This window comes from Echiichthys vipera (assembly GCF_963691815.1).
Source record: "Echiichthys vipera genome assembly, chromosome: 22".
Lineage (NCBI taxonomy): Eukaryota > Metazoa > Chordata > Actinopteri > Perciformes > Trachinidae > Echiichthys > Echiichthys vipera.
This window is the reverse complement of record NC_139847.1, coordinates 20,135,276-20,150,268: the sequence shown is the minus strand read 5'-3', so window position 1 is coordinate 20,150,268 and position 14,993 is coordinate 20,135,276. Positions and strand designations below refer to the sequence as shown.

Here is a 14,993-nt window from a genome sequence, read left to right as displayed (position 1 = left end):
TATCAAGTGCAGTTCAACGCCGACAGGCCCATCCCCATGGTTATAGATCTTACGCTCTGCGCATGCAGTTTCCACTCATGCATGCTGGGACATGTAGTTCATAGTATGTGATTCGTAAACGCCACCGGTAGAGGGCAGCATGGTGAAGTTGTGCGATGTTTTGTTACAAAATGGAACAAAGGTAAGCATTACATAATGGAAAACAAGCTACAGTAAAACCAACACAATTTGTGTGTGTATACAATCGCACTGTAGCCGTGAAGACACTGCATCTTTATCATTTTTACCAATGTACGTATGGCGGGCTTTGGTTCAAGCAGCTCGAACACACCAGTTTATGCATTCAACCCATAATTACCCATATTTATCCCATCATTATTTAGTATACATATTTTGGTATAATTTCCTGGAAATATTAATATGATTTACTCTGAATGACATAACAGCTAATGGCCGAAATACAAAGCCCCACTTTTGGTCAGAGCAGGTAGAACATGAACATGGTGTCTGTGTTCAGGAATATTCTCCCTGCTGCCTTCACGTGCTGTCGAATATTTGTACATCGCGTATGCACTTCACAACAAAATGACAAAATTCCGTCTAGAACAGTTGGATTTTACTGATGCGAGAGTCCCTGGAATATATTTCGACAGGCAGGGAGGATGGATGACAAGTCGGTGCGGTTTGGTGATAAAAACAAGTTGATGGGTTGACGTCATTGTACTTGAACGCAGATAGGAGTCCTTTTTATCACGAGAGGAGTTGAGATACAGCAGCTTAATCTGAGGCAGTGAACGCACCTCAACCCGACATGTTTTCCCCTCCTCCACCGGTCCGCCTTGTTTCCCTCCATCTCCACTGATCTGTCAGTGCTCGGACGTTGCGTTGAGGTGCGGAACCGTGTCCCACTCTTGGGGAAATTTGAGGAAAGTCAGACGACATATACGTCTTTAAAGGACAGTATACGAGAATTTCCATCGACACGACAGACATTTTACCAGTCGCTTTGAAACCACAGTAAAATGGATCCAATGACTCAGTCAACCCAGATATCATCGTCGCAGGGGCTCGCCGATGGACAAAATTCTGCTGCCAAAGAATCAAAGCTATCCGGTAAGAAACACCCTAACGTTAACGATGACTTTAGCCAACCGGGTGTCACTTTCAACCGAGTGTTTCACCATTAAACCACATGTGTTTCGAATTTCTTGACATGCATTATTAACTCCATAGGTTTACGTTAGTATTACCATAACGCAATACTTGAAAGTGGAAGTGTACCGTCCGTTTGCCAGTGTGAAGTAGAACCCCTGCTCGGTTCATTTGGCCTGTGTGTGCGTGGTTGTTTAAGCTCGTTCCAGCTAAAGCTAATGGAATGGGAAACACCTGTGGTAGTGAACTCACCCGGGCACACGGACACCAACCGTGCCGTGTATGTGGCTCCGGCCTGACCCTGCTAACGCTACACGCCGCTGTCTTTCATGGTGAACACCTAGCTAAACGTTTGTGAAGAGTATGTCCGTTTTAAGTCGCTTTGCTGCTGATAAACGGAGCCCCAGTGTGTGGTCAGTGTGGTAGAGCATGAGGTAAGGCTAAGTCATTCAACTACACGGTGTATTGGGCCAGCCGAGCGGCCACACACAGGTATGGGTTGGCGCTGCTCGCTCCTGAGCTGCCTCATTAAAACCAAGTGAGCATCAGCAGGCTCATTTGAGAGAAATAAATGAAGAAATGTCATTAAAATACGCCCTTTATTAGTGATTTGAATGTTAGCCGAACTGAAATCTATCACCTAATGTCCGTTAATAAGGTCTTCCGCTGTGTTCTTTTAGGTGGGCATGTTTGTTGATGAGTGAATGCACGTTACATGACAGCTTTTACAGTAACGTTCGCGGTGACAAAGCGTTCTCGCTGCTAAGTGTCGCGATGCTCTGCACTGCAGAGGCTTTGTTACTGGGCAACTGCCAGTAAAGGCAGCACCTCTTAAAGGCGCACCGCCCTTTTGTGTCTCGATGATGCTCACAGTCCCAGAACAAAACATCATCACCCCAACGGGAGAAGCATCCTTCATTTCTGTCTAATAGCTGTCACCGCCTTCAGTCAGGGAGCCTGTTTAGGTGTCCAGGGTTCACCGTCTAGACCAGCCCATTGAACACAAAGGAACAGTGTTGTCTCCCCGGGCCTTTATTGACAAGTTATTGTGCAGGAGGGAGTGGCCGCTCCACAATCACTGCCTGTGGGTTGGTATGGTATTGCGTATGTTAAGCTTTCTGATCTGAACCCCATGGCTCAATCAGCCACTACGTGTGAGCCCTCTGAAAATCCTTCAAAGCCACGCTGTGTTAATCAAAAAGATTGTAGGCTTTGAAGAATTAAAACCCATGTGGTCATGGGCGTCACCGGGATGGTGGCAGGGTGTGGCACGTGACGCTTCGCCCAGTTCCCCTTGGGTCTGGAAGTTGATATCACTGAGCAGGGCTCCAGACTAACTTTGAGGAGCACTGTGGACCCCAAACTGAAAATTTTAGGGGCACACACCGTAAACCAATAACAGATGGAGAAATTACAATATGCTGTTTCAAATTCAGTGTCACCTTTTTATTGTGCTCTATTGAAGATGCAACATAGAAGCCTGTCAACATACAGCACTTCTCCACAGAGAGCGAGATATTAAGCGGCGTGTCAGCCGTCACTCGCTCATCTCACAGAACAGATAGGTTTCCATTTTATTAAGTGGATCGACTCACATCCAAGTTTTCTCCCGCTGTTTACGTTTTATATGAAACATGAGAAACAAAGTCAATGAATCAGTGAAACACTGTTGATTTCTTCCCATAGAGCCGACATGAAAACTATTTTGGTTTGGTACATTTCTGTTGTTGGGCTCGTCACAGACAGAGACTTCAGGTCCGTCAGGTCCTGACACTGTGACTAGTGTGTTACGTGTTTGTGTTACGGTGCTGATGGCACTATCTTCTTACACTGCTTACATGATCTGTCACTCTGTTGCTGTTTAGCCCCCTACATATTAATATGGAGAGACATCTGGTCGCACATGTGCAACTAGATGTAAAATCCAGTCGCGCACTCTCAAATTCTGGTCGCAGTCTGGAGCCCTGACTGAGGAGAGGAAAGCAAAAATGCAATAACTGATTAGAAGTAATCTACTGGGACACAAAAGGAAGCACGTGACATTAGAAAGCATTTAGATCCATGAATGTTTCCATGATTGCAACCATGTGATGTGATTAAGAACTTAGGACAACAATGACCACATTATTATGGAAGGCTTCCCTTTGCCACACACAAATAGCAGCCATGAGTGACTTAGTTAGTTTTCCTATATTTCAGACCCTGTGGATCCATGTCACACTAAAAAACAGCACCCGTTTGGCTTTTCTGCCGTGTCTCTGTAACAGAAGGTCGTAGAGAGATGGAAGTTGATATGTTGAATATGTTTTCATGTGTGGGCTTTCCAACGGTGCCACCCCTGAGAGTCTGTGACCTTCTGTTCCTGAGAAATGTCACAGTTATCACAAATAGGAGAAAGAAAGCTTACATTTATTAGAAATGACTCATCCGTGATAAAACGATTTTCAGATTCAAATTTAATTTTGTATTTGTATTGTATTTGTATCGTATATAATAAAATGTACTCTTGCTATTCAGTGGATTTATTACATGAATAAAATGTGTAAATATTCAAATGTTTACTTAAAATGTTCCAGTTCCCACTGAATTTAAATTTTACTGTTTATAAAATGCTTTGATTAATTTAATACATTTAACCATACAAAAAAGTCATTTTATTTTCAGTGTATATAATACTTTATCATGTGGTAATAACATAGGCTATATATATTCATTTATTCGGTTACCAGAAAACATGCTCTCTTCTAATATACATCTTTATGTAGCTATGAGATGAGCTTGGGATAGAAGATTTTGACCATATCGACAGCCCTAATACCTCAAATCGTGGGGTGGTTCTCCCAGCTGTGGCGTATCCTACACACTTTTTATGCCCTCCTCTAAGAGCTGTTTTTACTGCCATTTTTTGAAGTCAGGCTCTGAAAAAATGGCTGTTAAAATAAACAGTTTTGTGGCAGCGCAGACCAAACCCTGGGTTGTTTTTTCCAAACCTTCCATGGCAGATAACAGACACTGCCTTCTGCAAACCTTAGTCATTACAGCACTGCTGAGTCACCCCAAAATATAGGCTCTGGGCCCTGCTCTGCATCCACCACGTCGTATGGAAAGACCACGGTTGTAGATGTGATCTTCCTACTTGGAAATGCTTTAAACCTCAATACATTTGACAGGGTTGGCAATGGACATCCCCTTTTTCAATGTTTATACTTTAAAGAAATACATTTTAGTATATGGACTCACTTCACTTGAGATCAAAGCTTTCTTTGTTAATGATTAGTTACGTATTAATCTCAATAATTTCAGCATACAGGTTAGAAAAGGTTCACTGTGTTGCTTTGAAGGGTCATTCACTAAGATGCAAATGCAGAAATGTAACGTAAGTAGAGAAGAATAGTCCAGCTTTATGAAATCTGAATATACCTTCCATTTTTTTAAAAGCTTTAGTTCTTTACGTGAGCTGCAAAGAGAACCAGGCCTTAGTTGGAAACATATCAGAGACATCCTGTCGTTACGCCCCACTCCCCTGTTTTCTCTCTATATTTGATTGTATTTTAAAATGCAGCCTCCCTGTTCTCTGCTCTGCTCCTGTTGTCATTTGCTGTAAATTAAAACAATTATTTTGGCTTGATGAATTCAGCGTTATGTGCATTTCTGCAGCGCCAACAATAACAAATATATTTTTCATTCACTGATTGTTTCAAGTCACTTTCACTTTGCTCTTTTTAATCCCAGTTAGAGACCCACTCCAGACACATTTCAAAGTATGCAAAAACTACTCTGCTATGATTAAAATATTTTAATTTTTCTTACACAAAAAAATGTCTATCCACTGTTTCTCCAAGATCGAGAAATTCTGTATCTGGCCTGGCCCGGCCAACGCTACTCGCGCTTGTGCTCGCACTCCTGCGTGTGCTCGCACTCCTGCGTGTGCTAGCTTCTCACTGTGGTTGAGGAGCAGGCGGAGGTGCATGAGAACGGCGCAATCCGCTCATTAAGATGACTAAACCCCTCAGAGAGAAGCAGCCATAGGCGGACATGTTTGAGCCGCTTCAGACAGGAGGTGGCGGGGAAGCGGAGCCTCTTGGGTGGATGGCCATCTCGTATGGCATGTCGACTCATAGAGCTCTGCAGATCGATGGACGGACACAGAGCTCGGAGCTAACGGTAGTAATCTGAAACTAAGTTATAGTATATTTAGTCAATAAAACAATGAATTCTTCGGCAGAGTGAGTATGGCACAGTGTGTTTCCCCCCAGCTTTGTTTGTTACATGTGGCCATCTACACTATGTTTGTCTTTCCGCCTGTGGACGTCCCTGCTTCCAGATGGCCTGGCCCCCCTCTCCAGCTTCTGTCTGTAGCTGAGCCCATTTCACTTGACTTGCACACTGAGTGACACGAGTCACAAAGGAAGTGGCACACTTCAAAAGGAGGACCTCATTTCTCAAACTACATTGCATCAGCTTTTCAGAGGAAGTTAGCCATGATGTTTAAAGTGTTTTTTGTTGTAAATAGTACTTTAGACTTAGTTACTCCGGCCCCTGCAACATCAGACACTCAATAGTAATCATCCGCTCACAGTTTGATAACTAGTTACCTCTTTAAATATCTCTGTGCTTATATTTCCTCGTAGGAATGTTCTTCTATGAGCAGATTGTCCTTTTATATTGCTAGAGGCACCAAACCCTAACTTTCACTTTGATCTTTTACCTTCAAGAGGAAAGAAACCTTTTCTATCCTTTTGGTATTAAAACATTCTACGGATTTAATCTGTTAACATAACTCAAATAACTGTAGTAAGCACTACCATAGCCTACCAAACATAGTGATGCACAGCTAAACTAGTTCATACATGTGTAATTCTTATCAGTGTTGTTTGATGAACTCTATATTTCAACTGTACTTCATGTAACCACTTGAAAGGAACACAGAGCTCTCTCTCTCTCTCTCTCTCTCTCTCTCTCTCTCTCTCTCTCTCTCTCTCTCTCTCTCTCTCTCTCTCTCTCTCTCTCCCCCCCCCACGCACTTGCCTTGCCAAGACAGCCCTCCTCCCTCCACTCCCTGGAGTGGAGTGGACCATATCACTGAGGTCACAGAGGCAATCAGATAGCCCTCAGGGGTTGACCGTACAGGATGACAGTAGACCCACCCTGCTCCATCGCTTCCAATTGGCGATGACCCCAAAGGCAGGCAAGCCCTCTTCAAAGTTTACTGGTAGCTGGTCAACGGTTGCATCGCCTCATTGTGTACACTCTGATTAGCAACTTGATGTGCAAGAATGGAGTTGGAGTTGAGAGATGGCGACTCTATAAACATGTATCTGGATATGAATGCAGATCAATAATATGTAAAAGCAATTGAAAAGTGAAATCGTCGACAGACAACAGCTGATGGGTTCCAAGATTGCATGACAGCTAATGGGACTGTTAACCTGCAGGCAACCAATGCCTGCTCAAATGTTATACGTAAATACCAGTGTGACTACAAACAGAAACCAGACCACTGCAGTTTTCTCCCATTGCCTACAGATCCCATATTCCTAAGCAGAATCTGAGTAAAGAGATCAACCAACTGCCAACTGTCAGGCGGTGTGTGCCTGCCTTAAGGACGTGTACACACCTAGAGTTTGTTTGCTCTGGTCTGGATCAGTTGATGAGTGAAACCTGAATCATTTTCCACTTGGTTTGGTTTCTTTACACACAAACAAACAAACAAACAAACTACACCAAGGGGGTAAACACTCCGGGGTTTAATTCAACTGAACTAAACAAGACAGGTGATGAAACACCCTGAGAAGCCTGAGGCCACTGGGCAAAGTTCAACTCAACTCATCAACTCATGTCCTCCAATGACGGATTTAACACAGAACTGTATTTGGAATTATAACTTTATTTGTATAGCACCTTTTTTAAAAACAGCAGTTTACAAAGGGCTTTGACATAGCAAAAATCAAAGTACACACACAAATACAGTATAAACAACACCAATCATAATAGTATAATCCAATGAGGTAAAACATAACCATAAATTATGCAACATTGTAAGTGAACAGGGGATGAAGGAAATTATTATTAGCTTGTTGGTTAATTAATTTAAGGTGCTTGCAAAGAACGAACAATGAGATTAAGGGATAAAGAGAATGTACACAGTGACTCCATGTAGGCAACCATGTAACCTTTGTCCCAGAGACCACAAATGACCATTTCTATGACAAAGCGTAAAGCTGCATGGATATATTTTATATTAACATTAACCCAGTGACTATAAAAGCAGGTGCTTCTTTGACAAATCCACAGAGAATTATCACCAACCCTGCAAGGTCTCCTCAGCTCCGCGGAGATTTTTAGCATCTTTTAGCTCATTGTTTTGGTCAAATGGCCTTCCAACCAGTCACTGCAGGCAGCTATGTTTATCTCAGAAGCTCTGGTGCTGTAAACTGAGTGTATGCCACTTGTCCAGCACCAATCAGCAGACCCAGTTGATGACTTGCTGCTGAAAAGAGTGGAGCATCTAGCGGCCGAAGGAGTTAGAAACCAAACTTTAAAGGAGAATGAATATTGGACTCGCACAAGTGCTAAGAACCACAGGGGCTAATAGGATACTATGATTGTTCCGTGTTTCCCAGGGTTGTAAATGGGTTACTGTAAAACAAAATAACTAAAGGAAATGATCGAACTGCTCATTTATACTCATCTGCTCTGGCTGTGGCACGAGACATCTGCACTCATTTCAGTTTCTATTCATTCATTAAGCTTTGTTTTCTCTCTCTACTGCGTTCAACACATCATCCCATTTAGTCTTCTTTGGGTCTGTATGTTGTTGTGTTTCTGTGTGATTTCCACAGCTTCACATCACTCGTACATTGTACAGAACATGCCTATTTTGCTTTGTTTTTTGTTATTGATTATTATTGTTATTGTTATATTATTATTGATTATTATTATTATAATCTATTATTAGTGCAGATTTGTCAATAGCAGAAGCGTTTGTGATTCTAAAACTCCTTCTTCAAGAACCATGACATTTATGCCTGTTTTTTAATTTGGATGTGCATTCTTCTTTCATTTCATGTGTATGTCTTTATAGATTTTAAGCAGCTAGTATCTGCCTGCAGCCTTCTTAATTCAACCCCCACTGACTTGTCTTTGACATACGTGGAAACACAAGTAAGAGCTCACGGTGTGCTCGGAAAGTGAAGGTGTGGTGTGTTCAGAGGGTAACAGCCGTATGAATCTGAGAGAAGGAATGCTGCGCTGCAAGGGCACACCAGCCTGTAGAAACTCCAGCTGAGCTTAACTGAAGGGAGAAGCTGCACCTCCCTAAGTAAACCTGCAACTCTCACACCAGTCACTCAAGATATTTCTCTGCCATTTCCAACCAGTTTGATGGCAAAGTAGAATGAGGTGTGGTCTAATGATTTCTTCATCACATTGAGGAAGATGGTACGTCCTCAAACATGAAATTGAGGCAATACTCGGCCAGGTAGTGGACCCTAATTTTCCAGTCCCCACTCTTCTGGTTTTTGGGAACCTGGGTGCAGGGATTTGCTGCCATTCAGACACAAGATCGTTACTGAGGTCCAACTCTGATGTTGGGTGATGAGACCTGACTCTCAGTCGATGTTCCAGTTCATCCTGAAGGTGTTGGATGGGAGGTCAAAGCTCTATCACACCAAACTGGGAACCCATTTTATGGAGCTGGTTGGCTTTGTGCACAGGGCCAGTGTCAAACAGGAAAAAGCCAAACACAAACTGTTGACACCATGTTGAAAGAACATTGTACTGTTGTATGCTGCAGTGTTAAGACTTCCCTTAACTACCCCATGGTAAAACAACCCCAGACTAAAAGGACAGGGTTGTTGGACAGGGCGGTCCACATACTTCTGGTCATATAGTGTACATAAACTATTTTGTCCTGCTGGTTTCTGCTGTAGCAACGTACACCATGGGTGGAGTATCATAGAAGAGATGTTGTTCTTTTGGTTGTAGTTAATTTGTGGGAAGCACTTCTGTTGACACTAAAGCAAAGTGAAGGTGCTTTAGCCTGCTTCTTAATGAAACTGTTTGGTCTTGCCTGCATAGTAAATATAAGTGCATGTGTTAAAGTTATTGTATGTTTACTGAAGTAAACAATGTGAGCAAATGCATGAGTCTTTATTTGAAGTGGTTTTGTTGTATAACATAGAGTTGTTAAGGCTGGATAAGTTAACTCTTTAATTTGAAGGGGTTGAGTGGATAGGACTTCTTTTCTTCCTCTTCTAGGATGATCATTCTTCTGTCCTTTATTTTTTCAGATTCCTTTCTTTCCTCTTCGCCTGTATCTCTCATTCAGTCTCCTCAAGGCAAGTGTATGGTTCTCTTACGCTGCTCGCCTGCTCTCTCCCTCTGTCCTGTACTCTTTCTCGCTGGCCTGCTGCTGTACTGCTCTACTTCATCCCTCTGTCTAGTGCCCCTCTCCTGCTCGGAAGAGCTCGATAGAACCACAACGAACCTTCAAAGAAACCAGCAACACAGTGAACTCCAGCCCCAACCTGAGCTCCTTTCCTAGCTCGACCGGTCTTTACATGCCCCTCCTCCTACAAACCATACATGCTATTCCATCTGTTTCCAACACGGCTGACTGTAAATTAGCCAGGCAGCACAGCTCCTGTTTTCAGTGACATATGGTATTGGTCATTTTCTTCACTACCCCCAACCCCTGCTGTAACTTGAGATGAAACCTTTCTAGCTGCTGTAAATAGACACGTTGACCTATTGACAGGTTACATTGTTAGTTTATTGCAGGCATAACCATAGTATGAGCAGCAGAAGCTCAACCAACAAAGCTTCTACAGATATTTAAACTTGCTACATTTTGAAATAATGCGACTCAGTTGATAAAACTGGCCTAAATCAGCAGCAGCAGTCACTGGCACAAATCAGTGTTTGCTGCTTATTCTTACCTATCTCCCAAGTCTTTACAGACACCAAGAATTAGACCCTTAAATCCATGCCTCCGCAGCTGCTAACAGTCAGATTCTGATCCATTTCAGTTTTTACCACCTGCTAGCGAGCATTATTTAGGTCAGCAGCACTCGCTCAGGTTCAAGATAATCCCAAGATTGCCACCTTATTTTAAGAAAGCAGAAAAGTTCAAGTTCACATTGTGCGCACAAGAGCAGAAACCTAAAAATGGATCCGATTGGTGTCCCGGGAGGCACCAGCTTCCTTCTGCCCTAGTATCCAAGCCCAAGCTTCCCTCAGCCAGAGTAGCAACCGGGCCCCAGAGGATGAGTGGCACTGGAGATATCATCCACCGCATAGTGGCCCGGACCCGCTGTTGCCTGTGGCTGCTCATTTGCCCTCCACCCCACTATCTGCTTATGGCTTTGTAGGCTTTGTGCATGTCTCACATCCCTGCTTAAGCATCCAAAAGTAGGGTTTCTTTGACCAGTTTTGCTTCTTTATTTTAGATTTTGTGCTGTGATTTTTAACAGTATTACAAGCTTTAACTACTACTGCTACTACTACTACTACTGTGAAGAAATGGTAGTCAATAATGTTAAAGTAGTTGTAAGTAATCAAAGATACAGATTAGGGTAGACGATAACCTGAACCACATAGTATTCTTAGTCACACGTTACCACTACACACTTATGTCACAGGCATCCAACCTATTCACTCTAAGTGAGGAATGACAGGACGTGACTGCCTCATGTGGAATTTGAACTCTTAGTGACTCATCTGCTCCTCAGCAAGCTATATCTGACCTAGCTTATGCATTACACTATTTTATCAGTAAATCAGTGTCCGGGACGTCAATGTAAACGCCTTCATTTGTGAACTTTAGTTATTCGTTTTGGGGTATACCACTTTATCTTATTTAAGTGACCCATGTTCAGGGTAGAACAATGTTTTTTCAAACAAGATATCAGGCCACATACATAATCACAACACTCCCATAACTGCAGAGAGCCCATTACATAAATCGGATGTGGAAGGCCACTGAGGTCTAATTAGGCAGATGCCACATGACTAGTGGCCTATTACAAAGCAAAGTTGTTGAGGCTTTATCTAGCCACTCCTGAATTATAGTCTGTCTGGAAGTCTAGGTTCGAATCATGTAGCCCTGGTTCTGTCTAAAACCAGTGGATTCATCCTCGGAGCACAATCTGTTTTGGAATTTGTTTACTAGTAGAGAGCTGAAGGACTACAATGCTGTTGGTGAGATGGAAAGTCCATTCATGTGGCCTAGTTTGAACAAGGCATTGTATTGTGGCGCAGGGGAGGTGGCAGCCCAAGACAAAGTGGACCAGTCAGCTGTGCATCAGTGGAAAAGTCTGTGTGTACAGTTGGAGGGGAGGGGTGGGGTCATGGGATTGTGCTGACAACACAGCTAACATTGCAAAGTTCACCCGAAGAAGGAAAAATCTGGACCTTGTATTAACTAGGCTTTTTAAAGGCGGAGTTAGTCATAGGTTCTATACATGTAGGTTGGCTTTAAGGTTGAGCTGGACAGCTGATGTTCATTTCCTTATATAGCTGTCGTAATGACTTGTCGGGTGATAGGAGAGCATTGGTGCTGAAGGGGATCATGGGATTGTTGGAACAGTTGCTTAGAACATCCTTGGAACTCTGGCCTCCAGGATAGCTAAGGCGCCACATGGCTTGGGAGGGCGGCAGGATTGTCTTACTTATGGCATATTTTTTTCACCATTTCAGTATCAGAACATTACATAATTTTGACGATGTTACAAAGAGCAGTTAACAAATACCAATTATGTTGCAAGTAACTAACCACAACAGTGAATGTAGCTCTTGAGTGTTTGTGAGTCATTTTTTAGATGAATCCTCTTCTTTCCAGTGATGTTTGAAAACAATGTGCAGAAAGTTGTTGTTATCCACTTCGTGAAATGTTATTGAGAAACATTATGAACCTGGCTAATGACCTGCTTTTTGAAATAAAAAGAAAAACATTTTATTAGTCCTTAAATGGGGAAATTCAAATGTTACATTACACATACAGGTCTGAAATACATGCTAATGGAACATTATTAGAGAGGTGTCAGAGTGCAGGGGCTGCCACAGAGTCTGCTCTCCAAGCTGTATTGGGGTTCGCTGCCTTGCTCAAGTGTACCTCGGAAGTGCACAGGAGTTGAGCGGGCTCCTCCAGTGACCAGTCAACACATTGTTCTTTGGTCCGTGCAGGTCTTAAACTTACAGCCCTGCGTTTGCTAAGCCAATGTTGTCCTGTATCACAGTTTTCCATCATTAGTGTTAGGGCCGGACTATTAATTTAATATCAATTGTAATTAAGATTTTCGCTTTCCGCAATTAAATGAACATGATCGACTGCGATATTGAAATTTTAAAATACCAGGGGGCGGGCCAGATGTTTGGCTTTTGGGGAGCTGTCTTGCAGCTGCATGTGAAAAAAACTTCTGAATATTGTCCAGAGTAGAAGGGCTCCTTTTGGGACGTCTATTGTTTTAGGTTGCTGTTTTTAATGTAGTAGAGCGATCGCTTTTTTATCGTAACTGTGGAGGCATTATCTGTGCAGCACTGTGCAGAGTCCATGACAAATATCCCTACGGGCCCAATAATTCAATTCAATTTTATTTATAGTGCCAAATCCTAACAAAAGTTATCTCAGGACACTTTACAGAGTAACAATAAAGTAAACCTTATTTTAAATCTTATTGTGATGCTAAAGTTGTACAATAGCAGGTATGAAGCACAACATGCAAATGAAAGCAGAGCTCTGTTTATTAAAATATAAAAGTGCAGTAAAAATATAATAATCATGATAAATTATCGTGATCTCAATGTTGATCAAAAAGCCAGTGGGTCTTATTTAATTAGTCCACAGACACTCAAATCTGGCCAATTGGTGTACAGTTACAGGAGGGATTTAAACCAAATACTTCACATTTGTTTGGCCTACTACAAAGTGGCTAGGCTTAGAGTTTAGCATGATACAGGGCAGAGGACTGTTGGCTCCACACAAAATCAGCCAAAAGCTTCCCTGAAATAGACCTCGGCCACATAGTTTGGAAATGAAAATGTTAGTTACAGGGGCACATGGTTAAAACTGTGAAAATGTATTTTTCATTTCATTTCACAGACCTGAACTTAACCTGTTGGATTCATTTTGAACTAGGTTTGGGCAATATGTTAAAATATGTTAAACTTTTCCAACCAGCTACCATCAGCCCAGCAACCACTGCCAACCAAGGTGGTAGTAGTGACAGAACTCTAGTCCGTATGTTTTGCATTCATTTCCAAACTATGGGTCGAGGTCATTAATGGTGCAGCAGAGTGGACCAGCCTGTTATGTAGATGGCAAGGGAAAAGCCTGTAAAATGAAATTATATTCAGCATGGCATCTCATTATTGCAGGTACATGTTGGTTATGCAATCTCAACCTTTTTATTTTACAAAGATGATTTTTAAATTGATAATAATATATTCTACAGTGCAAAAAAGTCATTGGGGACTAAGCACAGGCAGTTTCTATCTTGCGGAGATGCCTTTAATATCTTATTCTGTTCTGTTACTTCAGTTTTGTATCATTTCATTATCTTTGTTGAAGGTGTAACCACTTGCTAATGGTCTCATTTAGCTGCTGTTATTGAGACAATTAAGGGTCAACAATTAGTTTTTTCAGGGTTTTTTTGTTCCATTTCTTTTTCTTTTCTATCAACTTGATGTGTAATTTTACACTGAAGAAAGTAGCCTCAGTACGTTTTCCTATGAAATTAAAAGAATAACACAAATTTACACACAACTAAAAATACACAGAGCTTAAGTCACATTTCAGATTACCTCAAATCATATATATATTATTACCTATTGTACGTTTTAGTTTACTTGACTAGAGAACAAACCTTTTGTAGTACCACCAAATGTAATGGTGACTGAAGAATTCATTAATAAATTGTTGTATACTGGTCACAAAGGAGCAATCAAATAAACACTGCCTTCAAGCCTGCAAGTGTGTAGCAAATCAAATACATTTACTATACTACTAGCAACTCACATGTAGTCACTAGCCACATGTGGTGAGATCAGTGACATTTTATTTCTTTTGCTGCTTCGTCTGATCATTGGGATCATTTAAGTTGCCATACTCAGTACTACTGGATGGCAACTTTGTAGAATAGTCAAGAGCAGCATGCAAAAAGTGAAGAACTCATCCATTATATGAATTTGTCTTATAGTTCCATGATGCAATGCATGAATGCTTGAGCTGCAACATCAAGGCCTTGCTAAATAATCTAAGAAGTGCATGGGATATTTGGGGTATGTGATTTATGTGACCCCCCCCCCCCCCCCCCCCCTTTGTCCTCTTCGCTGTCGTTCTTCATGCACGCTAATGCAGACAAAAGACTGAGCTCCGACAAGCCCTGCGAAGGTGTCGTGACATCCCTCCGCTTTCCTTCTCAACCTGGCTCATTCACCCCTGGCAATTACGGGAGTGAAGGGCCGCCAGATGGACCGGATTCACCAATAAAGACATCTCCTGTTTCAGAACGGATAAAGGCACTGGAAGCTCTTGCTGCCAAAAAGAAAGAACCTGATTTTAGGAGCGATGGAGGTTTCTCTCACTTCAGAGACCGCCACCATGAAAAATCTCCCACTGAAACCTCCAAATCTCCCACTGAAACCTCCAAATCTCCCACTGAAACCTCCAAATCTCCCACTGAAATCTCCAAATCTCCCACTGAAACCTCCAAATCTCCCACTGAAATCTCCAAATCTCCCACTGAAATCTCCAAATCGCCCAATGCAACCCCAAAGTCTCTTACTGAGACTTCCAAATCTCCCACTGAAACCCCAAAGTCTCACACTGAGACTTCCAAATC

General features: G+C 42.2%; 1 protein-coding gene across 3 annotated transcripts in view; it reads left to right on the top strand.

Annotated features, from left to right (window-relative positions):
• The first annotated feature begins 859 nt into the window (after positions 1 to 859).
• rtn3 (reticulon 3) overlaps positions 860 to 14,993 on the top strand; it is a 36,608-nt gene continuing 22,474 nt past the window's right edge. The window contains exons 1-3 of one of the 3 annotated variants that reach the window (XM_083937600.1): positions 860 to 1,113; positions 9,444 to 9,497; positions 14,510 to 14,814. In XM_083937600.1, the coding sequence (XP_083793726.1) occupies positions 1,023 to 1,113; positions 9,444 to 9,497; positions 14,510 to 14,814 (450 nt within the window). In that variant the 5' untranslated portion in view covers positions 860 to 1,022. The remainder of the gene's footprint in view (positions 1,114 to 9,443; positions 9,498 to 14,509; positions 14,815 to 14,993) is intronic. The other 2 variants (XM_083937601.1, XM_083937602.1) reach the window with 2 other exon arrangements.